Source organism: Crocuta crocuta, unplaced genomic scaffold (assembly GCF_008692635.1).
Source record: "Crocuta crocuta isolate KB4526 unplaced genomic scaffold, BGI_CrCroc_1.0 scaffold19, whole genome shotgun sequence".
Classification (NCBI taxonomy): Eukaryota; Metazoa; Chordata; class Mammalia; order Carnivora; family Hyaenidae; genus Crocuta; species Crocuta crocuta.
In genome coordinates, this window is record NW_027551565.1 from 4,582,082 (window position 1) to 4,609,964 (window position 27,883).

General features: G+C 39.3%; 1 protein-coding gene across 4 annotated transcripts; it reads right to left on the minus strand.

Annotated features, from left to right (window-relative positions):
- On the minus strand, window positions 1-26,251 carry CCNL1 (cyclin L1). Of its 4 annotated transcripts, none has more exons than XM_077750121.1 (11): window positions 25,862-26,242; window positions 25,489-25,563; window positions 24,933-25,042; window positions 19,300-19,420; window positions 18,126-18,190; window positions 16,300-16,399; window positions 16,085-16,189; window positions 15,848-15,989; window positions 15,493-15,604; window positions 15,289-15,387; window positions 1-4,388 (listed from the first exon to the last, which is right to left on the minus strand). In XM_077750121.1, exons 1-11 carry the CDS (start codon window positions 26,159-26,161, stop codon window positions 4,364-4,366), a joined length of 1,254 nt encoding a protein of 417 aa, XP_077606247.1. In that variant the 5' UTR covers window positions 26,162-26,242; the 3' UTR covers window positions 1-4,363. The 4 variants fall into 4 exon arrangements, with proteins under 4 accessions (XP_077606247.1, XP_077606246.1, XP_077606249.1 ...); XM_077750120.1 differs by lacking the exon at window positions 1-4,388 and adding an exon at window positions 14,017-14,554 and having other exon boundaries at window positions 25,862-26,239; XM_077750123.1 differs by lacking the exons at window positions 1-4,388; window positions 25,489-25,563; window positions 25,862-26,242 and adding exons at window positions 14,017-14,554; window positions 23,114-23,186 and having other exon boundaries at window positions 24,933-25,024.
- Window positions 26,252-27,883: the final 1,632 nt, after the last annotated feature.

A 27,883-nucleotide genomic window follows, 5' to 3' on the forward strand; every position in this document is an offset into this window, starting at 1 on the left:
TATAATTTTAAATACCATTTTAATGGAAGAAGTGGCCCACGAAGAAAACAGTGCATAATGCAGCCCCAGGCCCCAGACGGGAGGCAAGTTTGAGCTCCCTATTCCCCATCTTGCTACCAGCTGCTGGCTGCTCCTCTGAGCCTGCAGAGAGGCCTGCCTGGGGCCTGATGGTGGCCTTTCCCCAAAGGGGCCTGTATTTCCCCAGTATGTTGGCGATTAGATGGAGGAACAGGTGAGAAACCTGACTACTCTTCTTCAGCCTTTAAAACCTTTTAAATCCTCAAAGATTACAAAGTGCCCTGATAAATAGCTGTCTTTCACTTTGCTGATAATGAGACAGCACTAGTTGGCTTGGAGAGAAATTTGAGTTTCTACATAATAAAAATAACAAGTGACCAATGACTGCTATGTTCCCTCTTTAAGAGAAGCCTCCTCACACATTTCTCACAGATTACTCACCACAGCCCTGAAGTTGTAACTGCTTTTATTTTCAGGTGAGGAATTTGAGGTCTAAGGGTCACATGCAGGTCAGAGGAGAGCAAAAGCTTGAAGCCAGAATACCTGGCTCAAGAATAACCCCTCATCTTTTCACTACATTGAATGCTTGGAGTTTAATTTCCCCTAGCCCTGTGGAATGAGAACAGTCTGCATGGTGGGGAGGAACATGCTGCAAAATAATAATAATAATAATAATAATAATAATAATAATAACAACAACAACAAAAAGCCTTTTCCCTCCATACTGGTGGATGAAATAATCTGGTCAGTAGTCATCCTTCAGTCATGATGAATAGTAGCCTGAAAACTCGGGCCCTTTGATCTAGTTAACCACTTTCCTTTTCCTTTCTCATCCGACAAATTTCTTCACAGCATTCAACATTCCAGATATCTCTTTACTTGCCTTACAGGCCTTTTCCCCAGGCCTCGGAGGAGCTTCCTTTTAGACTCGGCTTCCTGGCATTGGGACCAGTATTAAATGTTGCTGGACTTCTGGAAGCTTCACTCTGTGTCCCCCTCCAACTCCATACCCTTTCTCTCTTCCTCTTCCTCCTAAGCAGGAAGGATGGGAGACATCTAGGGACTCAATGTAGAACTGAGAAGAATTTTGTCACCTGGTGCCGAATACCATCCTGCTTTGAGGAAACCAGTGAGCACACACTGAAGAGCTTGGAGGGTCTGACAATAGAGGGCCAGGTGAACAGCTTGTCACAGAGACATGGGGGACCCAGGAAGACAGTTGACAGCCCATCTCAGGCACTGCTGAGAAGGGCCTCTGACACCCACAGTGCAATGAAGTGACACGCAGGCTTGCTTTTCTACCCATAAGACACATGCACATTCGAGCAAGTGTTCAGAAAGCCGCCTTCTTGATCTTCCATCTTTGGGGTGGAGCTAAGTGAGATTATACTTGGTTTCTTACACAGTCTAGAAAAATTCCCCTTTTCCAAATATCTCTTCTGTGCCTGCCCCTGGCATTTTTGCATATATCATTGCAATTAACCTTAGGAAAATCCTGTGAGGTAGGGAGTATTTTCCTGTTTTATATATCAGTAATTCCAGGTTTCATAGAGGTTCAGGGAGATTTGGCCAAGATCACAAAGCTAATTAGGAGAGTATCAATTCAGGGCATGATAGAAGCTACAGAAAATGCTACACCATTGAAGCTATAGTTTGCCTGACCAAGACACTCCTGAATATTTTTCTGCTTTTGGCCTGAAGTGTGCATGTGATTTTCCCATTGATTGGATTTATAAATTGAGTGATTAGGTAACTTAGTTATCCATACATGGGCCTGCTCCCCACATTGACCTTTGTTCCAGTTTCCTGTTCCCTCCCTCCCCTGCACACGGAGGCCAAGCCGTGACTCTGTCAATCCCTGTGGCCTCATTTGTCTGCCACAGATGTCTGGGCAGCTGTGGGGTAACTGACCAAGATAAGAATGGAGAGAACATGGGCTTTGGAGCAGGTGGGGTTGGGTTTACATTGAACACCTGCCATATTTTCAGGAAAAACTGCCCAGATTCTGTGATGGAGATGGGGATGGGGATGAGGAGGAGTTTTAGAATCATGTGGTCTCAGCCTGCTTCTGAGACGAGAAGGGACAGGTGCCAGGGTCAGCCCTCTCCAGAAAAGTCAGGACCTTCCTGCCCAGAGATGGGGGACAGGACCACTCCTGGTCCCTGGTAACTCTCAGCTCATGGGACACAATTTCAGGAGCCCCAGAGAAGACTCAGGTGGCTCCTGTTCTCCAATTTCTCTCCCATACTCAACTTTTAAGGCTCTGGCCATTGGCCAGATGTAACCATCCCTGGAAGGGGAACAGCACTTTACAATGTTAAAGAAAAGTACCATGTAATGAGGGGAGAGCACTTGCATGGAGCCCGCCAGAATCCAGGCTTCACAAATGATTGTGTGGCTTCTGTTTTCTTCTGTTTAACATATAATAGCTAATAATATATAATGATGACTAACACTTCTGTAGGACTGCTCTGAACACATTTCATATAAGTTAACCAGTTAATGCTCACAATAGCCTGATTCTTATTTTCCAGTTGAGGTGGGCAGGTAGGTCAAATCATCTGCCCAAGGTCACACACAGAGTGAAGAACAAACCTGGATTTTGAACTCAGCCAGCAAGGTCCCTGCTCTTGGTTGTTATGGTAATAATGAGGCCTTTCTCTAAGGTATGAGGGCAAGATTAAGAGGGACCATACATCTAAAGCTTCTGGCACAAAGCAGGAAGTCAGTTAATGCTCTTTTCCTTCCCTGGTATTTTAGATTTGAGAGGAGAGAGCCATAGCCTACCTCTCTCAGCAGAGGTCTGTCTTGTACATATATATGCTCAGGCAATATCTGAGGGTCAAATGGAAGTGCACATTTTGCTAAAGCATCCAGACAGGACCCATGGGCAGAAAGAGCTGCTGGAAGGGCAGATTTTGATAAGGTCTGTGGTGGTGGCTGGGCTGGGCTGGGGGTGGGAGGCACTAGAAATAGAGGCCTACATGCAAGGTCAAGGTCAGAGGGCTAAAGCTGTGGCAAGTGAAGCGGTTTTCCTGGGACTTCCCTGCCTGCTCAGGCATCACTATGCTGAATGAGGGGTTATTCCCTGATGTGGGTTTCAGCTGTCACCTATCCCTTATATGATGGCATTAGCCTCAGAGCTCACCTAAAGGCCTGGGAACCCCAGATGCAGACACTGCTAAACCTGTCAGGGCTGTCTTCACTTAAGGGTGTGTGTGTGTGTGTGTGAGAGAGAGAGAGAGAGAGGGAGAGGGAGAGGGAGAGAGAGAGAGAAACTAGGCCCAACACAGAGGACTGGAGGAACCACTGGGGAGGAGAAAGAGGAACTCTCAGCACCACCCTTCTGTTGTTGAGAAGAATTTGAGGCTACTCATGGTGGGGGAGGTACTGCATGGTGGTGGGGGATGGGAGGCTAGTGTGAGGAAATAGAGCTGTTCTGTTCTAGGCCTAAGATAGCCCAAGCCCACAACCAAGCAGTGGCTGCGCCACCCCAGCTCTGGTTTGAGTTAACCACTGACAAATTGAGAGTGTTTCTTAGAACCCAGAAAGAGGTCTCTGTAGGGGCAGACAGGGCCCAGCTGATGGAAGGTCTCCAAGCCATCCTGGTACAATTCAGCCAGACCCCAGCTTCATCAACACAGGCTGTCTGGGCAGTGGTTACTGAGGTGCATTCATTTCTGTTTATCAAGATTGCCCTGGCCAAGGCCAGGTGTACCTGGGCCAAAACAAGCAGACCTTGACCAGGCAACATACCAATGCATTGGTTTCACCATGTTCTCTCTGAATGTCTCTCAGCTCAGTTGATACATCATGATCAGGATGGTCTAGGATGCCTAAAATGAACTGTCACTCCATGCACCAGCTTTACCTATTTCTGTTCAATAGGCACAGCCTGCACATCCCATGCAAAGTAAAATGAGGTAATTTTTTCCTACAAAGTGGAGACACTGAATCCCAGTTGCTTGACTGTTTGGGGAGTGGTTATTTAAAAATCCTACCCACTGCTTCAGTTTACTCTGCTTTTTGAAAATAGTCACAACCCCAGAATTCAGGAGAGATTAATCCACTGTTCTTGTTCTGTTTTGTTCCATGTGACCAGCTGAACTAGGCTTTTCTTGTTCAAGATTTGCAAAGGATAGTCAAGATCCAGCTTCAATCACTGGCATTTCAGAAGGGTTCTTGAAATAACAAGGTGGTTTCTTTGCACTGTCGGCATTTTCGTCATCAGTGAATATTTATCAAGTGCCCGCATTGAGGTTGCTTGCCAGTTCTGAACCCAGATAAGAGGGAAGGTTCTTTTTTCTGTTGCAGAGAAGGGCTTAGTCAGTAAACTGCATTTCTTTTAACTTCTGAAGGTCTTCCTTTTCCTGGAGAAAGAAAAAGTCATTTTGCTTTTGCAAATGAAACAGTAAAGCTTTTGTTAATGCATAATATTTCTTCAGTTACTTAGTTTTCCTGACAGTGTTTGCTTTCTAAAACCCTCAAATTACCTGATTTCATTGCACCAAAAATAGTCAAACATTGTTTGATTTCATGACTGCAGTAGCTTGCACATTCAACAGATAGTTTCATTTTTTCCAACCCATTCTCTCCCTTTTCATCCACTCCACCCAAGAACAAATCATTCAAATACTGCATGGCTGGAATGAATCGTGGGGAAGGAGGCCATCACTGACTGTGTTCTCTAGCACGTGCAGTCTTGCACTGACCCCTTGTGGTGGGGAGAGCATGGACTGTCCCCTGTGCTCACCATCTCAGGGGCTGCTGGGCTAGTCTTAAGGAGCAGGTGGTCAGAACAGCTAGTGAGGTCCCCAGTGGCACCAGGGTCCTTGGGCACTAACTGCCAAAGGTACTTACTCTCCACAGAGTCTTCACTCTCCAGAGCCCAGTGAAAAGGCTCTGGGCTGTGGACTTGGCTTTGCCTCTTGTTGGAGACACAGTGAACCACATTGCCTCAACAGAGAAAGTCATTCGCTGGGAATTGGATGCCTGGAAAGGTGCATGAACTGTTCTAGGCCTTAGTAGAAACTTTTAGCCAGAGCAGGAACTCCTTTGGCTGGGTTTTAATCACCTTGCTTTCCTCAGAGCTCTGTCCATTGCCTGATGCTTGGTAAATTCTCAGAACTTACTTGTGATGTAACTTAAGTTAGTCTCTGTCAGCAGCAGTCATTTACTGAGAACTTACTGTTTTGGGTCCTTGGTTAAGACTAGGGATATGAAAAGGTATAAAGGACAGTCCCAGACTTGACTGAGTGTAGTGGGAGAATTGGGCCAGGCACAAGAGATGACAGTTGCCAGCATAGAGTGATGTGTTTTCATTGCTCAAGGGATAACACAGGCAGTAAGAGGCACTAGTGTTTGAGAAAAAGGACAGAATTATTTTAAGATTTTATTTTAAATTTAATTTATTTTAAATTAAGATTTTATTTTAAATTTAATTTTATTTTAAGATTAATTTGAAGCACCTTCCAAAGCAAGCTGCTACTGCTTCTAGAAAGCAAGGGCCAAGCAAGGAAAAGCTGGTGACCTCAGATTGATCACCTGAACAGGGTGGTGGTGGAGCTGCTGGGTTAATGGGGTTGATCCCAGGACCTGGGCAGCCTGCAGCTACAGAGGTCAGATGGGGCTCAGGTGTGGGCATCAGTATGCCTCCACTGGACTAATTCCCAGTGGTACCCATCCACTGCTAACCTCCAAAAGACCTCTGATAATTTTAAATCTCAATATGTGGATGCTTTATAAAGAAGCCAGTGATTCCAGGTTTGGAAAGAGAAAGAAAGATTTAGTTAAAATGGGACTCTGATAAAGCCATGCATATCTTATGCCAGAATTTGGTCCCTTACTAACGGGAACCTGTACTTGTTGGAGGAGTGGCTTGTTCCAGGGTTGAAGCAGAGAAAGTAGAAGGTGAGCCTGGATTATCTTGTCGTACAAGAAAATAATATAATGCCCAAAACTAATGAGGACATATCGAAAGGTCAAAGGTGCTAGCTTACAGGAGTTTCCACTGGCCTAATTTGGGATAATACCAGCATCACAGTGAATAATGAGAGGAATAATAATGAGAAGAATGTGAAGAATGCCAACCAATAAATACTTAAATAGGCTAGAAATAGAAGAATCATCATTTTCCAACTACTACTTATAAAACAAAACAAAACTTGGTTTAGGCAAGACCATTAATGGATGCTAAAGCCATTAGTAAAAACTGTCAAGGAACAGGAAATTCACTCAGTCTTCATGTATAACCCCCACAGAGTACATATTGAAAGTATCTTTACAATGGAGGAATCTGGTGGATTATATCTTAGTCAGATGATCAAACTTACTATCAATGATAATGGAACAAATTGACATGTACCTGCTTGGTGATACACTGAAAACATAATATTATCTTTGTAGTGTGCCCACCAAAAATGTTTAACATGGAACTAATCACAGGGAATTTTCTAGATTAATGAAGCCTAAGAGATATTAAACTAAATACAATATGTAATCTTTGGATCCTGCATCAAGCAGCCAACCCTTAGTTATACACATTATTAAAACAATCTGGAAAATTCTAACATAAACGTATTATAAACTCTTTATAGATTATGTAACTATATCAGTGTTAAATTTTCTGAATGTGATGACAATTGAATTGTGGCTATGTGGGCAAATGTCCTTGATCATTTGTGATACGTGCTATAATATTTAAAGGTGAAGTGACTTAAATGGTTCAGAAAACAAAGATATGTGTCAACATATATATGCCTAGAGAGATGATGCAAGCGTAGCAAAATACAACCTTAGCAAGTCTCAGGTAATGAAAGGTGCTGGTTGTACTGCTCATAATTGTTCTTAGAGGCTTGAAATTTATCAAACTATAATATTGGAAAAAATAAAATCCCCCCCCCCCCCAAAAAAAAGGTCAAGGTCATAAAAGACAGACTGAGGAACTATTTCAGATGAAAGGAATCTAAAGGGAATGTGTGATTCTAGATTAGATCCTGGACCAGAAAAGGGCATTAGAAGGAAAATTGGCAATTTATTTGAATAGGTCAGTATAGTTTTTGTAATGTCCTAACTTTGATAATTATACTACGGATATTTAAGATAAGTGTCCTTATTTTTAGAGAGTATACACTGAAATACAGGTAAACAGATATCATCACTGAAACATACTCTCAAACATAGCAGATAATCCAGTACACACACATGTAGAGGGAGAGAGAATGATAAGGCAGGTATGGTGAAATGTTAACATTTGGGGAATCTGGGTGAAGGATATACAAGAATTCTTCTCAAATTATTTCACAGTGAAAGTTAAAAAAATGTTCACCTCAGGGGCACCTGAGTGGCTCAGTTGGTTGAGCATCCAACTCTTGATTTCGGGTCATGATTTCGTGGTTCATAGGATCGAGCCCTGAGTCAGGCTCTGTGTTGATAGCGTGGAGCCTGCTTGGGATTCTCTCTCTGCCCCTCCCCGGCTTGTGTGTGTGTCCGCCCTCTGTCTCAAATAAATAAACCTAAAAAAATACTCACTTCAGTTTCTTTCAACTTGTTTTTCTTATGTAATTGTAGTAGGCTTAATAGTCCTCCCACCCTCCCTCAAATTCATGTCCATCTAGAACCTTAGAATGTGACTTTATTTGTAAATACTGTCCTTGCAGATGTAATTAGTTTAGATGAGGTCATACTAGATTAGGGTGGGGCCTAAATCCAGTGACTGGTGTCCTTATGAGGAGAGGACATACACAGAGAGAACAACTTCTACATGAAGATGAAGGCAGAGAATGCAGTGACACAGGTACAAGCCAAGGAATGCTAGGGATCGCTGGGAGCCACAAGAAACTAGGGAGAATCAAAGGATTCTTCCCTAGAACCTTAAAGGGAGCATGGCCCTGTCAACACCTTGATTTCTAGTCTCTAGAACTGTGAGAGAGTAAATTTCTTTTAAGTCAGCAAGTATGTGGTAATTTGTTACAGTGACCTTAGGAAATGAACAGTCACCTACTAAACACAATGGCTCTTTGGTCTACAAGACACCTTAGTGCGGCATCCACAAGCCTTGGATGATGCTGATATGACAGTGCCATTTATTGAACATTCACTACAAGCCTGCTGTGCTAAATGCATTGTATATATACATATTATTTCTTTTAATCCTCATAACATCTGAATACAGCCGACTCAATGACTAATTCTTTAAATGGGGAATAGAAGTTTGGAGATGTTAAGTAGTGTGTGCAAAATTAGATAAAAAGTGGAGGAGCTAAACACTGACCCCCATCATTGTGAGTCCATAAGTACGCTATTCCCCACACAAGTGTCTCTGGCCAGAGCAAACAGGCCTGGTGTTCCCCCAGCACACACTGCAGTACCCTGCCTCCATATTACCTTGCCTTTCCTTCTTGGCCCTTCAAACCCTTCCTGTCCTAGGCCAGCCAATGTTTCCTATTCTCTGTGAAAACTTTCAAGGCCGCCTAGGCCACAGTGGTCCCTTTTCCTTTTTTAAACTCAGCACTTAACTGTACTGCTTGCTTGGCCCTAAACTATGCTGAAGATTACTTTGGATATTATTTGGATTACTTTGGGTGTGATTTGGATTACATTGGATGTGATTTGGCTTTAAAAAAAAATTCCCTCCCAACTGGAAAGCAAGTACCCTGCAAGTAAGTATTATATGTAGTTATTTGCCACATATCTAGCCATCAAGACTTTCTTTACCTTTATTTATTGCTCTAAGTAGAAACCTATCATGGTAGCCCTCATCAGGTTAAATGTAATTATAGCAGACACTTAACATTTGCAATTTGACTATTTTCAAGTAAGTTAAAAGTTCATTTGCTGACTCTTTACTTTACTCGTATAAATATAGTCTGCCAGGATTAACCAGTTTCAATGTGACATCATTGTACATTATTAGTCCATGTTGCAGTAATAGTTAAATGAATAAAGCTTGGTTTGAAAAGGTCCAAGAAAATAATACATTTTGAGCAGAAAATTAGTTTTGTAATTTAGGGTGGACTATTTAACCTCATGGTGGCTTAGGTTTATGATGTACCTTACACATACTCTGTATGAAGATGTGTCATATACTCTGTATAAAAACAGGAAGAACCCATGTATGAAACTTTTCCACAAGTGCTCCAGCAATGCAAAAGTGAGAAATTCCAGTTTGAAAAGGTCAGTGAAAAGAATCTGAAGACAGGCTCCAGGCTCTGAGGTATCTGTCAGCACAGAGCCCTATGTGGGGCTCGAACCCACGAACTGTGTGATCATGACCTGAGCCGAAGTCAGACGCTTAACCGACTGAGCCACCCTGGCACCCCAAATAATCTAATTTTCAATTGACATAGTATCCTATGCAAACTATGCCACATTCACAGATGTGGGGATTTATTATATAGGTCTTGGATTATTCTCTGAAATGTCAGGGGTCTACTGCAAAGACCAGGCAGGTATATCAGTGAGCAAAAGGAGCAGGATACAAGAAAAATACCATGGTCAGCACACTGATAAATGCAAACCGAAACCTACCTTCAGTGTGATTTGGGAATAGAAGGAAATAGAATGCACAGGAATGTGCACACATCAATCAGAGGGCTACTCGGTGCCAGTCAGTTCCTGCCAGGGATTGTAGATCTCCTGTATTTTTTAAAAGAAGCTGGAAGTATAGGTTTTTATGTGAATATTTCCAATGAAAACTGTAGCAATTAGTTCACTTAAAACTACCTTTGCACAAACCAAGTACATGTGCAAGCTAGGATTTGGCCACGACCTACCAGTTTGCTACCCATAGGCCGTTGTTTACAGATCTCTGTCCCCTTTCAACTGTGAGCTCCAGGAACGTATAACATTGTGAAAGGAATATATACATTCATAGAGGGGCAGTTGGATAAAGAATGTATGTTCATACTTGAAAGATGAAAACTTAAAATGTCATTCAGAGAATTAGCATTAATTGAAATTCATTCTCCAGTATATATTGCATGCCCTATAATGGGTCAGGCACTGTTGTAGGATTAGGTGAGGAGCATACAAAAATGAAAAAACTACACACCTGCTTTCTTGAAGCTTATATATATTCTTATGAGTAAGTCAGTGATAAAGTAAAATAATTTCAGATAGTGGTTATTAGGAAAAAAATTAGTGCTAAGGAATAGAACAGAACATGTCTGGGGTGCTGATTTTAAATAGGATTTGAAAGCAGCCCCCCTGTGAGAGAAGGGCACCTGAATGATGAAGCCTATCACATAAGATTTGGGAGAGCCTCCCAAGCAGAAAGGACAGCAAGTGCAAAAGGCTCGGGAATAGGTGTGTGCATATTTGAGGAAGAGAAAGGTTGGTTGATGGAAGAGGCTGGCAGGGTTTGGATTACATACAGCCAGAGTCAGAGATTTGTATTTTATTCAGTGAAATGGGGAATCATTGGAAGCTTTATATATTAGAGGAACATGTGATTAATGTTTTAAATAGACCAGTAGCTACTGTTTGTATGGCAAAGGCATACATAGGAACACTGCTACCACATACTGTTGAGGTGTGGTAACTGATGTAGGGGAAAGGAAATGGATGACACAGAAAAGCAGGCAGGGTAATTCTAACTGGGTTAGAATTAAACTAAGCAGAGGCGGCTAAAACAGAACACTTATAATCAGAGAGCCCAGTGTTTTCATGAAAATCTTGTTCAGAATCATACCTACTTTCATGAAGCAGTATTCTGAAACAGCTGTATTTTGGACTGTGTTCATAGGAAATGTAGAATAAACTCTTCTAAATAGTTGGATGCTTTCTAATACAAACTGTATTGCAAAGGCTAAAAATAGAACTCCTTTATATTTGCTTAAACACCTATCTGGTAACAAAATGCTGTGAGATAAGGGCAAGGGCCAAGAAGAGGTTAAATAACTTGCCAAGTACTCTTAGTAGGGGAATACCTGAATTCAGAGATGACATGCAAGTCAAGTGTTCCTTTCATTCAAGAAATGGACAAAGTTCAGATGGTTACAACATCAAGCTGTGACTTCATCCACACACATAGCTACCCTAGGGAACATGAGGGGATCAGGGCCCACACAATGAATACTGCTCCCCTTCCAATTTTCCCAGTGGGGGGAAGTGATGATAGTTTTCCTTATCAAACCCCATGCACATTCTCTCTAGCTAAACTGGGCTCCCAATATGCCTATGATTTTAACATGAATCTTGGAAAAATCTGGTCTTTAAGAAAAAAGTCTTTAACTTTCACAGTTATCTGTTACAGCCCATGTTAAGAAATGGCTCTGAGGACCATGAATATTATTATGAAATTATCTTGGTTTTGGAAACTTTCATGAGCACTACCTTTAAATTTTTAAATACGGCTTTTGTTTCAGGTTGTGGGCATTAATAATGCTGTTAATAACTGACGGTAACACTTACAATATTTAAAGCTATAAAGCAAAGTTTAAACCTTGGTAAAAAGGTAATCCTTTTGATGATCGCTATTTTAAAGTGGGAAGATGATTAAGACTTTCACTGGTCTTCCTTTAGGGTTAAGATACAATCATAAAGGACAAATGGTAACATTCCGTAACATGAAAAGACTTGTATTAAGAATGAGGATCATTAGGACAAATGGTTAACAACTTATCTGTATTAAGGCTTATGGCTATAGTGGGAAACACAAGATAATAAGAACATATACAGGAAATAAACAAGAGTCGTCAAAGGTACAGCACTAATGGATGAAGAATTGGGAACTCAAGAAATACCTAGTGGATGAGGCAGCAGTCTAGTAACAGTTTAGAATGGCACATAGCCTCAGTGTCCAGACTTCCAAATTTCATACTAGTAAAAAAAAAAGTTATCAAATCTGAATCTGGCCAAGTCTTGAGATTTACAAAGTTTACAATACAGGAGGCAGAAAATATGTCGTGATTTCCCAGGATTACAATGAGCAAACCAGAATATGAAAATTTCCATAAGACAAATGACCCCATGTTTTTAAATTGCAAGGGAAAAAGGATGGGAGTCTGTGATTAAAAACCAATATAAAATAGATAAACCTTGCCTGAATATCCTAATTATAAAAACAAATCCTTAGAAACAGGAAAATCTAGACACTGAATGGGTAAGCAAGGCATTGTTTTTTGTTTTTTTTTAATAAAAGTACTTTAGTTATGTTCAAGTCCTATTAGTCTGAAATAGTTGGGGATGTAATCAGTTGTCTGGGATTTTCTTCCAAATAAGGGTGGGAAGTAGAATGGTCAATTTGCAGGTATGAACAAGGTAGGCTGGCCATGAATTGATCGTTATTTTTGGATCTGAGAGATGGGTATTATACTGTGTCTATTTGTAACTTCCCTTAAAGTTCAAAAACTGGTGTATTTCAAAAAGTTTTTAAATTCAGAGCAGCATAAAGTGGTCAACTTCTTGACAAAAACCTGGAAAACTGATTTAGTAATGGTACAAAGCAAAAATGAGGATGCATGGAAAAAGACACCCTCGCAAAGCCACCTCTAACATACAGCTCTCACCCCACATGCAGGTGTTCTCCGCCATCTTCCATCTTCACAAACCTCACCCATGGCATTCTTTCCAAACAAGGGTAAGGTAGGTAAAAATTTAAAAACTTGTAAGAATTTAAGATTAATTTGTAAAACAGGGCCTTTATTGACTTTTGCCTCTGCCTTTCTTCAGTGCCTGTCTTGTAAATACAATAAATGGTTTCCTGTGTAGATATAGTTTAGGCTCTTAAGTTATATAGTTCAGCAGTTATGTATTATAAAATCAAATAGAGAAAGAACACTCATTAGAACTGAGAAATATAACTGATTTAAGTAGCACACCCAACATTTTAAAATCCAGAGGACTCTTCTCCCCTGCAGGGTAGTTGCCTTGTTTGGCTTTCTACTTTGTTCAACCCCAGTGCTCACCACTGGTGAACATGTTTGTCTTTGGAATCATCTCGAGAGGCTGTGTGTTTTTGTTGTTGTTTTTTAACATCCTTAGTGGCAGTAAATCCTCATATCTTTGTGGGTCGATTTAATTTCTTGAAACAAAAAAATTATTTGGGAATCAGGGCTAGCGGCCAGGCAATCAAAACTATCAAGGTGTGTTAAAATTAATGGAAAATTTACTAGAACTGTAAAATAATGAAATCATATATCACCTTCTAAGATTACTAAATTCACTTCCAAATAACTGTCAGTGTGAGTAACTTAAAAAGCTGTTTATTTTGATATAGGACTTCTGGCTTTTTTTAAAAAACTCCATTTACTTTATGGTCAGATTTTACCTTTATCAGCTAGCCATGTCTGCTGGTCCTCATTTTATTACTCAATCCTCCTAGCGTAAATAAAGATCTTTGCTATTTTCTAAATTAAAGAAAGCCTTTAATATTCAGTAATTGGGTCTGATTTACCATTATGTTCAAAGTTTTGATTTGTTCTAGAGGGTATCTCACTTAAATGTACCATAAAGCTCATTTTTAAGTACTATATATGTGCAAATAGGTTTCAGTTTGAAGACTGGTTTAATGCTACAATGTAACATTTAACGTTATCTTGTTGCACAACTCCCATTTGTTTTTTCCATATATAAAGCAAAGACTTTTAGAATAGCTCTCAATGCAGGTAACAACTGCATTTAAGAATCTATATAGCTAATGGAGAAAAGGTTTTGTCAGAAAATCAGTACAGGCACTTTACTATTAAAATTTTGCTCTGTTTAATAATTTATTTAAATAAGTTCTTTGAAGCAGTTTAGAAAAACAAGATTTGTATTTTATTTCCTTGTAAAAATCTTTACACATGCAGACAAACCAGTGTTAAGAAAGTATTCACCATCATTTAAACAAATAACCACTTAAATAGACAGTGTCTGCAATTTTTATCTGTATAAAAATAAGATACATTTTTACAGAACTCACCTCCAGTTCTTATAGCAATAAACAATACACAACTATAAGTACAATTGAACCTGACCATGGTTTTCAATTAGATACTGCTAGGGCATTTTANACCAAAAAAAAAAAAAAACACAAAAATAAGTTTTTTTTTTCCAAAAGAAAATGTCCTCAGTGTTTCTAGAGACCTAGAGAGCTTTAAGAAATCAAATCCTAATCAATATCCTTTTAATGTTTTGATTATGAGTCCATACATCACACTGTAGATAGGCAAAACCAGGAACTGATGCAGGCTCAAAGGAAGAAAGTCAGCGCCTGTGCCTGCCATGTCCTGAGCGACTGCCACCATGGTGCTTGCCTTTATGGGACCTCTCAAAGGAGCGAGATCTTTCACGCCTGTCTCTATGATGTCCCCTTTCATGCCTGTGTTTCTTGGCAGCATCTGAGTGATCCCGAGACTTGCTCTGAGATCGAGAACGAGATTTTTTCCTCTTATGACCGTGTCTATTTGAACTCTTTAAATCCTCTCTTGTATGCTTGGCCTTAAGGTGAGGAGAACCATGATTATGATGCCGTCTTGGGCTTTCACTGTGACTGCGGGACCTGCTTCTTGATCTTGAGCTGTATGTTCCAGATCGGCTCCGCCTATTATTATAACTTAGATAATAAAAATTTGAGGTTTAGATTCAGTTTTTGCTGGGAACAATTGTTTTAGTGGTGCTTTTAACAGGTATAAAATAAAATTATTGACCTGTAGCAGTACAGGCCAGGCAGAAAACTTTCATCGAATTTACCCACTTCACCAGCTCCCCTCCAGCCTATATTAGACAAATCTTAAATGTACCATAGATCTATATTCCAAAGAGAAGGGTAATTAATAATTTTTATGAAGTGTCCTAGATAGTTATGCTTTTTATGAAGTATCTCACACATGTTCAAAAGAGCCACTGAACAGACACAAGCAGCTAGCATTTTAATTACAAAGCTAACTAGGGAAAATTCTTTGGCTCTGGTCAACTTGATTATTGGTTAATTAACAGTTAATAATATAATATTTTTGAACTGAACTTTAACAAAGACTGTTTTCACATTATAAGCAGGATATTAGCCTTAGTGCTATAGCCTTCCATAATAGCACTTTGTAGCCAGCCCCTACACTTCTCCAAAAAACGAGCAAAACCAGAATAAACTGTTCTTAAGCTGCACTACCACAAAACAAAAAAAAGCCACATATAGCCAGGGCATATTTCCAAACCCACTTCTCATAATTTAGCTCATGTTAAATGACTAAATCTAGCCTAACTGTGAAAACATCTATGTTCAATTTTCTTAAAAATCAGGAACCTTATACTCCACATAAGACTGCTTTCTCTATGAGAACCTTTACTTACTGTCTTCTTGGAGTATGTGATCTAGAACGTGATCGTGTTCTTGACCTTGATCGACTTGCACTCCTGCTATTTCTACTTCTCTTGCTGTCTTTTCTTACACTTAAAAAAAAAAAACACCATTATTTTAGATACATGTTTTAATGTGTTAGAAATTAAACACATAAAAGACTCTTTAGACCAGTTTTCTAACTCAAACATACTCACCCATTATAAGGGCTCTTGGAAGCCTGTTGTCTGTCCTCAGGTTCTTTCTTGACTGTCTTCACATTAACAGAGATTGGGGACTTCTCTTCAGCTTTCACTTCTCTTGGTGATGCTTAAAAACAGCAAAACAAAGTCATGTTATCTATTGGATTTAACAGAGGGCCAATAAGTTGTTTCTAAATGAAACTCCAGTGTACCATGCTTTCAAGTATTTGAGTTGACTATCCTGAGAGAAAACGGTAACAGCTTCTTGCTTCCTAACATCATTGTTTCTATGCCACTGTTATATGCTAAAGCTTTCTAATTACTGTATACCTTCAGTGCCCAAATAATTTCAATTCTGAATGTATCTTACATGGTTTAGAGGCTGGGGAAAATCCACCAAGGGTTGAAAGGGCTGGAGTTCCATCGGGATTCAATCCCTTTGCTTTTAATTTGGCTTCTTGTAAGGCTACTTTTCTTTTTTCTACTTCTTTTTCCAACAATTCATAATTTGGCTGATGGAAGAAAATGAAATTAGTATTTCTCCCTTATAGTAGTTTAGATTCTTAGCATTTAAAAAGTATTAACACAAACATGAGTTAACAGCTACCTTTTTTCTGGTATAAAGCCTAAGCGTTTCTATGCAAATTTCCTGTATCTCCTCTTCTGTAGTACCAAAAAGAAGAAACCAATGGGGACGAGTTGGTAATGGAATCTGAACGATAAAAACAGAATGGTTTAGGACAAATTTCAGTTTTAATTAGAACTGCTAATTCTTGTGATTTACCCTATAGGACACAACAGGCTATATATATATACACCTACCTGAAGAGCTCTAGCTGCAAGGTAGATGCAAGCACATGCTATAGTCTCTGGCTGGAATCGAACAAATACATTGGTTCGAAGACTGTCATTCATATAATTCCTGAAAAATATTTCAACCATAAGCTTTGTACATAAACAAACCAGTCCTTACCAAGGCTTACATAAAATTGGAGACTCAATCTACTTTATTCTTTTTTCTTCTCTTATTTATATTCATATCCTCATATTCTAGCATACAACAATTTTTAACTCAAAAATCAGTAAGAGATAAGAATTTAACACTAGAATCATTCTTCAGCTTTCCTATATATGACTAAAGTCTTCTAAAATAATTTCACATCATTCCAAATCTAACTTCTATAGTTTTTATTTCTATGAAAAGCAATGCTTTGAAAGTCAATTTTCACATAACTAGTTTCAGAAATGATAAACCACTCCAACAGTACTTCAAGCCATTAATTATTGACCATCTCTCCTTTATCCACAATGAAAAGCAGTGTCAACCAAGTTCTTTCAAAAATTCAAAATACTGTGACAGGGGTAAAAAGGCATTTTCAGTAAGCACTCACCAAGTTTTATTAAGAAAACTAAGCTACTGCAGAAAATCTAAGTAGGGAAGTGAAGAGCAGTAAATATACAAAACAGCCTTGTTTACATACCTTTTTTCATGACTAAGTACAAACAAAAGCAATAAACTACTTCAATTAATAAAGTGCTGGACTTTTTATTAGTAAACACTCCCCACAATATCCCTAAAGTATTAAATTTCACAGATTGTTTTAACAGGTTAGACTATTTCTTAAAAACCCTTATCCATGAAAACTGCTTAAATGTTCTATAGAGCATATATTAAAAATGTCATGCATTTTATAAAAGCAATTACTTATCTAATATTACTAATATTTGTTGAGTTCTAAAAAAGCATGGCAGTCATTAAGTCCAGAACATGAAAATTACTTAAGTCCTGCACATCATCAACAGTCTTGAGAAAGTAGTTGTAGCTGGACCAAATTCCTTCTTTTATCTTAAAATAAGCTAGCCCTCCAAGTCAAACATCTTCATGTCAAAAGTCCAAGTTCTACAATACTTATGGTAATATTAACATCTCTTTTAAAAATGTACTTCTTTTAGTATTGCCTCAATAGTCCAGCAGCTAGAATTCGTCCAGAATGGGAATGGTGCCCATTTTAAGCTGCAAGTTGTACTTTCCCTTGGTAGAATCCATTGCTATACATACTAAAAATAGAAATCTAAGTCAAACTCCTCTAACAAAAAAAAAAAATCATTTAATTCATAACGGCTGGACAACAAATCTATCAAAAATGAACTATTCATTTTGATAGTTACAGGTATACATTATATACACAGGCATGTTGAATAGTTACTTCTAGAAGCAAATATACAAATCCTTTTGACACCCCGACAGAACTAGAAGATGCTGCCAGATGGATATGGACCACTTCAGTGAATCTCGGATGAGAGCTTGCACTGGATTGGCTGGAGAGCAGGGCAGCCAATCAGGCCATCCTGAGGTCATGGGCTGAAGTGCAGAGGGCAGAGTTCTATGACTTACCATCATGGACTACCCTTTAATTAAAGAGTAGAAAAAAGAACAAAGTTAAATTGAGTTCTCCATTGAAAGCAATTAGTCAAGCCAAGAAAACAGGAAGCAGAAATAAGCATTATTTACCTTTCGGTTAAAAAACAAAAAAAACAAAAAGCACCAAAACAAACTCCTCTTATTATTTTGGAAAGGGAAAATGAAACTTACTTTATTTCTGCTTCTGTTTTCCTGGCTAGGAAAGAAATGTAAAAAAGCAACTTACCAGGCAGTTTGAACCAGGGTTTGATTACGTTCACATTCTAAAACTTGTAAATACATAACAATGATCTGAAGGACAAGGGAAAAAAATTCAATTTAGCAAATCAGTGGTTCTTTCAGAGTTTAATGAATAAAAGTATTGAACTGTTAGGTACAAGTTTTATCTCTTCTACAACTGCATAGGTAATTATAGACCAACCTATAACACACAGGACAGTGTGGGTTATTATGCCCCTAAATCCCATAAAAATTTGAAGTATGATCCAAAATTGCACAGGAAAAATGAGAAAACTAAAAATACCTAATTTCTCCATGAACACTTTAACTTTACTATGACAGACACTGTGGTAAGAGACTATTTCACTTAATTTCCCAGGGTACAATTCTACATGTCCCAAAATCCTACAGACTGTTATGGTTTTAACATTACACAATACATATGCTCACATTAGGTAATACAGTGGATATTACAGTTAAGTATTCAAACACTACTCTTTCTCCAGTGAAGCTTATCACACTAAAGTGTGATAAATAAAGACTAACAATAGTTTCATTACAGTTCAGGTCAAATCTTCCTGGACCTTTATTATCAATCATTCCAATTTTACAATCTTGAAGATGTGGAATCTGAGGAACAGGCATATTTGCCAAGTCCAAGAGCCAGTGGCAAAGAGGCAAAGACATATTTCTATCACAGATGGTACTATCCCCAGAGCACCCATAGGGTAACCAATGTGCTATTATGAGGATCATATATAAGCCAAGAGACAGTGGAAAAATAAACTCTGAGTTAACAGTGAATAGCCACAATGCTTTGAACATTTTACTGTGTGACAGCATTCCAGGAACTTTTGCACATGTTTATTATCTCCTCCTTGGAATAAGGTATGTCACAATCTGTTTACTTGGTAGGGAAACTGGGTTAACCAGAGGCAAAAAGAACTTATCTATGCCCAGAGGCAAAAAGAACTTCTCTATGCCCGCACAATGAAGGGTGGAGATTTGAACCCAAGTCTTTTTGACTCCTATTTTCCTGATATTTTCCTTCAGTAACCTGAAGGATGCTTTTTAAAACCAAGGTTAACTCTCAAAAATAACCATTATATAAATTCATATAAGATGCAGTTTTAGAAAAACCCTAATACTTACGAATGTAATTTCTGCACTCTACAACTCACCTTATGGGGATGCTTGACATGAACACAAAATCCCAACTCCTTTAGCACCCTCCTTTCTGCCTTGATAACTTGATTTTTGGTGTTAATGTAGTTCTGATCAAGGATCAAGGGGCTTGGAGTCCTATAGTTTGTAAGAAATAAAATCAAAACTGTTTTGCACATCCAAAAAATTTTATTTGTGGCATCTCCATTTTCCCTTCCAACCAACTATTGGCAACAGAAACCAGCTTTTTAAACTCCTGCTAACAAGTTAAAGCATTAATCTTGTGCTGTCCAAGTTATGCTAATTAAACATACACTTTCTAAACTAAGTTTCTATAGAAACTAACTCAATCCTGTAGTGGAAAATTCATTCTAATACTTATATGTACCCTTTGTTGTTTTTTCATGATTATATTTTAGGTGTGTGTGTGTGTGTATAGACAGATGAACTTAAATGATTGCTTGATTTATCATCACAAACCTCATTAGTCTCCACAGACTTTTTCCAATGACAGAACCAATGTGCTCTTGAAAATATTTGCTATAAAGACTTCATAAGATTATAAGAATTTAATTCATTTTCTAAACTATCAACTCTTGGCTAATTTATGGCCAAAGTAAAGGGGGGGAAAATGGTAGGTAGCTAATCCAGATTCCCCTAAATGGACAATTTGCCTAAACAAATTTAGGCAACTAAATTTGCAACTGTTTGCCTAAACAGTTCTTAGACTGTTCTAAGAATCCACCTCTGTTCAAAACTAGAAGCAATCAATAAAAACCAGGCTTAAATTTGGTTTGAGTTGTAGTTACTAGGCAATACTCTTTAGGATGCAATGTAAAAAAGGGAAGACCATAATGAGGGAATCAGAACACTCAAGGTCTATATGCCAGACGTTACAATGCAGAAAACTATGTATCAGTGGTTCAATGCTTAGGAAATAGCTTATTCAATTAAAGACGATCTGACTTAAGTCTTAAATTCAAAACTGGTTTCTTACTAAGGAGGACTTGTAGACTTTCATTTCCCACCGTCCTTCATTTGATGTTTTTAGATCCAACAAGAAATACATTTTCATTAAGACATGATTATATGGTGTGTGAGTGTGTGTGTATATATATATATATATATTTGGGGAGAACATTTAAAAAATTTTCCNCATTCATTTTCAGCCAAAATATTCAAGAGTTTTTGCCCTGGGCAGAAAACATCTGGTTTTAAAAGATGGTCATTCTGAATATTACAACTCACAACTCATTTTATCATGTATACCAAATCCAGAAAAATGTAAGCTTATATTTTAAATACATCCACTTGAATGTTAGAAAACAATCCAAAATGAGCTACATTAACTAGCCCTGAAGTGACATATTATCTAAATATCTTCTTTCATTTTATTTTCCTTCCTTCATTCCATCTAAAATTATAGCAACTAGAATGCTTATTAGACTATTTCAAATTATTTTATACTATATGATTTTTATTAAATTACACTAAATAAAAATTTGGCAAATCTGACAAGACGGAAACTAGCTTGCTTAAATTAACAATGCTGAAAATGGCCCTCACTCCACTCAATTCCTATTAAAACTATGAGAAGTGTGGGGAATGAGGCCACCACCTGGACAGGGGATGGATTTCTAACATAAAAATAATGAATCTATTTTATCAGGACAATAGGCTACAAGTTAATTGCTGTTCAGGGAAAAAATTAACTTCAGAGCAATCAATGTACACATGAAAGTGTAACCCAAAAATCTTAAGGTTTGTAATTTTTCAGGTTTTATCACTATTACAAGGATTTTGGAAAAAAGTCAAATCCACACCTCAGACTCCTAAACAGTTATCTGATGGCCCTCCTTCAACATGTATCAGGAGGTAGACTATCCCCTGTATTAATTATAGTTGCTTACCACTTTCCCCCTACAGTTCAGACCATAAACTGCACCATTAAAATCCTAAAAATAAATTTATAAGTAGATTTGTCTCAGTTCCCCCTATTTTATGTTGATCAAACTCATCTACAGCAAACTCATCTACACCTCTTACTAAGCTTGCTTTAACAGTAGCCTTCAAATTGTGTTAAAATTCATTTTTTCCTGCAATTAATCAACTAAACACTCATCTCAATAATGGCTACTATCTGATCCCAAGATCAGATTTACTCATTAGTTGAGTTAAATGAATTCATTTAATGAATTGTTACTTTCGGATCTATTCTGCCACAACCTTTACTTTCCCTTTTTTTGTGTGTCAAAGTCCCAACACCACCAAAACCAATTAAGGAAAACAAACCCATTTATTTACTGTAATCCAACTATATACTCAACTTCTTGCTTAGGGTTTCTCTTGATAGTTTTCAAAGTTAACTTTGTAGGTATACAATCAGATACTTTCATTTTGTTAATTGGTTTTAAATCAAGAAAGGCTCCAGCATGTAATATACAACTACCTTAAAAGAATTATTTTGTATCAGAAATAGAAAAATATGTCCCAGTAAGTCAGCAGTAAGAAAAGGTTAAAGGAAACAGTCCAAGCAGGTGGTTTCCTTACTTAAATTAACAATGTATCAATTAGTACTGTCTATAGCAGCAAGCACATGAAACTGAATTGACGCTTGCTAGGATTTCTTCATCTTCAGTTAGATAAGCTTTCCTTTCCAGTAAGTTTCAGGAGGTGATATTCTTAAATTGCTTTAAAAAAAAAACTTAACTAAAACCTAACTCTATCTCCCCTGCTTTTTTATCAGACTTTTCAAATTTACATGAAAAGAACAGTTTTCAAATTTTAGTCTTAATAGGAAATCTTGGGCTTGGGTCACTTTCAGTCATCTTTTAGAGTAACAATTTTTCCTTTAGTATGATTTAGTTGAAATACAACTTACACAGAAAAAAATTTGGAATAGGAGATCTAAACATGGTTAGTCTCACTAATGTGGTACAAGGACAGAAAATTTGGACTTAGTTCTTACTACGCTAAAAGGAGATTCAGTTTATAAGAAGCCAGACTGTTCAATATACAGAAATGTGTAATGCCAAGGGAATATTCCTCCTCTAGCAGTGTTTAAGCCAACTGAAGGCCACTACCTTTAGAGCCACTAACATACACTTAGGGAGGTTGGACTAAATGACAAGATCACTTACTCTTATCTATAATCTATATACCTGCTGAAAATACAATATATTCACCAATGAATGGTTGCATCACTCTGAAGATCTGTCTTTAGGCAAGCCTTCGGGTATACATGTGGGCTCCTTAAATTTACAGAAAATGCTGAATTGTCTGGAAATATGCTGCATCTCAAAAACAAAGGAGAACTGGAAATCAATGAAATGAAAAGGCAATTTTCTCCTTCAATTCAGCCATTTATTCTGAGCTTAGATGGCAATTATGAAACCACAGAAAAATTGAGGGGGGTGGGGGGGAGAGAAATCCAGCAGAGGGCTTGGGCATTGATACTTTCTAAGAGCTCCTCTGGTGATTCTAATGTGTCCCCAGTGACCTTAAGGCTACAAAAATGATTCCTCCTGTCATTACCAAGATGAGACTACAACTTAAAGCTATGCATAACCCAGACTAAAACAGCATCATTAAAGTGATACACTATTTAACTAAAAAGTAGAATAGTGATAGTGCTTTCTAATGGCATTATTCTAGATAAAAATACACCAAGCTATAGTTTCTAATAACTTGGACAGCAAAGACAAAAGCTTATAACAAGAAACAGGAGTTTTTCTAAATGGTTCACCAGTGGCCAACCTGTTAGTCCCCGATTCCAGTGACCTATTCTCAGAGCACTGGCTTCTCCTTGGGGATTTTCGATACTTCACTCACTGTTGCCATGACGACAGCTTCATCTCTATGTACCACTCCACATCACCCAGGCTTTGGTAAATGTAGCTGGTCGCTGTATAGTCGGTTGCAAGGGAAAAAAGAGTTGAAGTTAATAACATATACAAGTTACGTGTCTGAGTAAACTTGTAATATGCATAGAAACACTTTTACATCCTGCTTTAAAAAAAAAAGGCTTCCATGCAATTAACAACTCCTTTTAAATGTCATGCTATAATCAGACTTGTAAGATTGAGACAAATTTCTCTGTAATAATGACCAAAAACACACTTTACATCAGACACAGTCAGTCAGGTGAGATGTTTTAAATTCCAAAGTTTGTATAGTTAAGAAGACCTACTCTGACAGCAAGGAAGAATACTTTAAGTCTCACAGAAAAAGTTCAAAGTAGATAATCATTGTTAAGTGACAATACAATAGTTGGCTCAATGGTTCAAATACAGACAGAAAACTCCTTTTTAGGCAAACACAGAATCCTCTAAGGATAAAGTGTTTTAATTACTGTCATTTTGTTTTAAACACCCTGAAGAATCTGCTAAATATCTAAAAACAAATTTTAGCTCAGACCACACAAAATACCAATTTGAAAAATCTTCCCAATATCCAGGGATTCCTCACCAAGAAGCTAAAGGATGTTTTAAAATAAAGTATTAGTCTATCCCTGGACATGGTTAGGGTAAATGAGAAAAGATGGCAGAAAAAAGAATGTAAGAAAACTGAAAAAATGCTGTGAAAACTATCTGGGTAGCAATGTCTCAGACTTTCTAACTAAAGGTTACTTTACTATTTGTCTCTGGATAGTTCCATTACTGACAACTTACAGATTCAGCCTATAAAGACCATTCATGTAGGATACTAATTTGGCACTGACACCCAGCCCCAAACAACTTAAAATCCTTTTAAAACTAACTTCCTTTCAAACTCAGTACAAGTTTATCTAACATCACTGCAATTTCTTAAGAAGTGAACACAAGAACTAATCTACGCCCAGTATAACCGTTTGCAGGATATACTAGAAGTCACCTCTAGATGCAGGAAGCCTGCAACTAAAACTTTTTGGCACTGCCTCACATGAACACATAGGTCCACACAAAACGTTGTCATGTAGCCACAAAATCTGCAAGACACTATTTGGTTTCTATATTCTTCTTACAAGATCAAATAAAATGGTCCTTATCTAAAGGTAACCCAGTAGTTATTTCTCTACCCCACTCACTGATACTGTATCTGACCAAAACAAAATACCTGTGTAATCCCTTTGACTTCAAACTTCAACCTTTATCCTGCAGTCCTTTCAGATCCGGTATTATGCGATATATCGTAGTTCAATGTTGAGAAGTATTCTAACAGAAGCCAATCTCAATTGATAAAGAATTAACTGGGACTTCGAGTAGAAAAACATGATCTACACAAAACTTTGCCACAATATTAACTTGAACTGCAGTGTTTACACTTCCAGCCTTCAGTCTTCCAAGAGGGGAGGGAGGAAAATAACTTACAGAATACACTCACACTTGAGCCAAACGTATTCCCTTTCTTGTTTAATCTTAAACCACAGGACTGGCTTCACAGCACTGTTAGGATTGTCCATAAATGCAACTGCCTCTACAAACTTTAGATAGCTGGTTAATTGTTTTTTTTTTTCCAAATGAAGTATTAGTTAGCTCCTATGTGAATTTTAATACCTAAATTAAAGCTGGTTTTCCTTTGCATCAGTTTTGAGAGGAAAGAATGTTTTGATTTGATGATTGGTGCACAATACAGTAGCCAACAAGAAAGTGTTCAATAATGCCAATCTTACCTTTTTCCTCTTAACTGGCGTAGGTGGTGAAATACATTAATCACATCTCTTATTCTTCTAGGTGCTTCTTCAATTTTTGATGCAAGATTAATACAAGCCATGGCAACAATCTGAAACAACCCATAATCCAATAAAAAGTTATTACAACACTGTCAAGTGGTTAGGAAAAAGTGCCCCTTTCAAAGTCTAACCAACTACTTCTGATGGAAGAAATTTCAGGACACAACGGGGACAACTTTTGGTGAAATAAGAGTACGATGGACATTTCTACGCGAGAGGCTTACCAGATAGACTAGTACTATGGTTCTATTTTATGCTTAACTAATCTTAATTGAACTTGCTTGAAATTCTGGTTTTGAGTAAGAGAGCACCTGGGTTCAAGATAAGCTTTATAGTTTTAAAACACATTCCAAAAGTCTACGTCTCGGTGGGTGAGAACTAGGTACAAAGGCCTAAACCAACCACTCCCTTTTTAGCAAAGCTGGGTGGAGACACTAACCCCCCCCCCGGTTTCCGGATGAAGAAATCCCTTTTCACCCGCCCCCGCAGTGCTTACCTCGAAACTGTGTTTGACGAAAGACTTGGAGTAGAAAAAACGATGAAACAACACCTGCCCCGTTGCCATCGCCACCTGCAGACAAGAGAGAAGAACGGAAGCGCAGGGGTCAGGCGGGCCCGCACCAGGCGCCGCCGCCATTTTGTGCCGCCGCTCCCTCCCCCTCCCCCTCCCGCCGCGAACTGCAAGCTGCCGGGTCCTCCCTTCGCCTCGGCGCCCTCCCGCCCTCGACAGGCCGGCGATCCGGCTGGGACCCGTGGCTGGAGAGCCCGAGGAGGCATCCCCACCCTGCCGAGACACACGGGTATCGGGATGCAGCGGAAGAGACAGCGGGTAGAAGCGCGCTCGGCCGGGCCGGGGCCGAAGCACTGACCTGCGGCAACCGGAGGAGAATGCCGGCGGCTTGGATGAGCTCGCAGCCCAGGATGCGCAAGTCGGTCTCGCTGGGCAGGTCGAGCCCGTCCTGCATAGACGGGGTAGGGGAGAGCCGCTCCTCCGGAATCAGCGAGTGGTCGATGGTGAGCGAAACTTCCGAGTAAAGGCGGTCGCCGATCAGGATCCCTCCTGTCGTCGTCGTCGTCGTCGTGGTCCCGGAGCTAGAGCCGCCCGCGCTCGGAGCGGCCGATGAGGCGGTGGCGGCAGCGGTCGCGGTCGGGTGAGGCCCGGACGCCATAGCCTCAGCGAGATGCACGCACGCCCAACGCAGCCGGAACCCGGAGCGAGACTAACCAGCGTCCTCGGCGCGACGGATATTCCCGTGACCGCCGGATTCTGGGCCGCTTCACGCAGCGTGCGCTTCCGCCCTGACGTCACCACGCCCGGCTGGTGCGCGCCAACTAGTCCCTTCAGGCTTCGCCTAGGCCTGCGCCGCCTCAGGAGGCGCGCCCGCAGGGAGGAGTTCCTTCCTTGTCACCTGATGACCCGGAGTGGTCCAGGAGGTCGTCTCTGGCTAAAACGGGTTTTAGTCGCCGCGGTTTTAATTTTATCAGCCACGAGAATAGTAAGGGAGCTTTATCTCCAAGTTAGAGTTGGGTAAATTTTGCTTCAATCTCTGCGCGATTTCGGTAATTTGTCAAGGACTTGCGTCTCTCTGCTTCCTTCTGTCTCCCTCCTAACTTTTAGCATTTGCGCGGCGCAGCCTGTACAAACCCGGAGTTTAGGACCGACCTTCGCCCTCATTGGCGGGTAGGAGCGGTTTCTGTGATGTGGTGTGAGGACTAATTTGTAATTTAAAGTGATCCGCAGGGAATTTGGAGAAGGCTGCCTTACAAATTTTTAGAAAACACAAATGTGAACTACATTGGTTCCCCCCCAAAAGCTCTCCGATTAATATGTAATTCCCCGTAACGACCAGGAGAGCGGCTACTTTCGCCTGTTCGCATCTGAAACTCTGGCCTGAGCCAGTGACAGGGCCCCCGTAATCCGGAAAATCCCTAGTTTCCAAAAATAGGGCAGAACTTTACAGAGATAATTTGATTATGTGCAGAGGTCAATGTAGCCATGTTGGTTACTACAGTTAGGCAGAATGGGAAAAAGAAATCTCATTTGCGTTTTTTGCCTCTGGGATTTTAGCTAGCAATTCCCCCAAATTTCCTCACATTTGAAGTAAAAACAGTGATAACGATAGGAACTACTGGAGTCTGGAGGTGGGAGTAAATGAGTAGATCTTGGTTTATTCCTACTATGTTTTTATCCCACACTGAACCTCTGACATGGTTGGCTAGGGATGAGAGATCCCATTAGCTTTCTATTACATAGCTCGGGTTTAATTGTGAAAAGTGTATTGAAACTTAGGTCTTTAGAGGAAAGGAAGTTTGAATACATTTCAGTATTTGTAAGTGATGTCATTAAAACAAAACATAGCCAGAAATCTCATCTTTAAAAAAGCATTAAGTCGGTTTTATTTAGTAAATCCTTACATGAGTACTTCTGAACCCTGGCTGCAGATTAGGATCTTACGAGATGACTTTTGAAAACATATTGATGCTTGAGCCTTACCTACAGAGGTTGATGGAATTAATTTAGGGTGGGTTCAGCCAGTGTTTGGATTTTGCCTATCCTCTACAGGGTTAAGAGATACTACTCCAAGAGAGTATAATTCACTTTCTGTCTAAAGCACTTAACTCTCTGCCCTTGACTTTTTTTTAATGTTTATTTATTTTTAAGAGAAATAGAGATGGGAAGGGGCAGATAAAGAGGAGGACAGAATCCAGAGTGGGTTCTGTGCTGACAGCAGCAAGCCTGATGTGGGGCTTGAACTCACAACCTTGAACGGAACCAAAGTCAGACGCTTAACTGAGGAGCCACCCAGGCACCCCTCGACCTTTCTGACTAGGCTGCTTCCAGCAGGGAAGGGAAGACTTCCCTTGCCAATATTCAGAAGTCATTTAAAAAT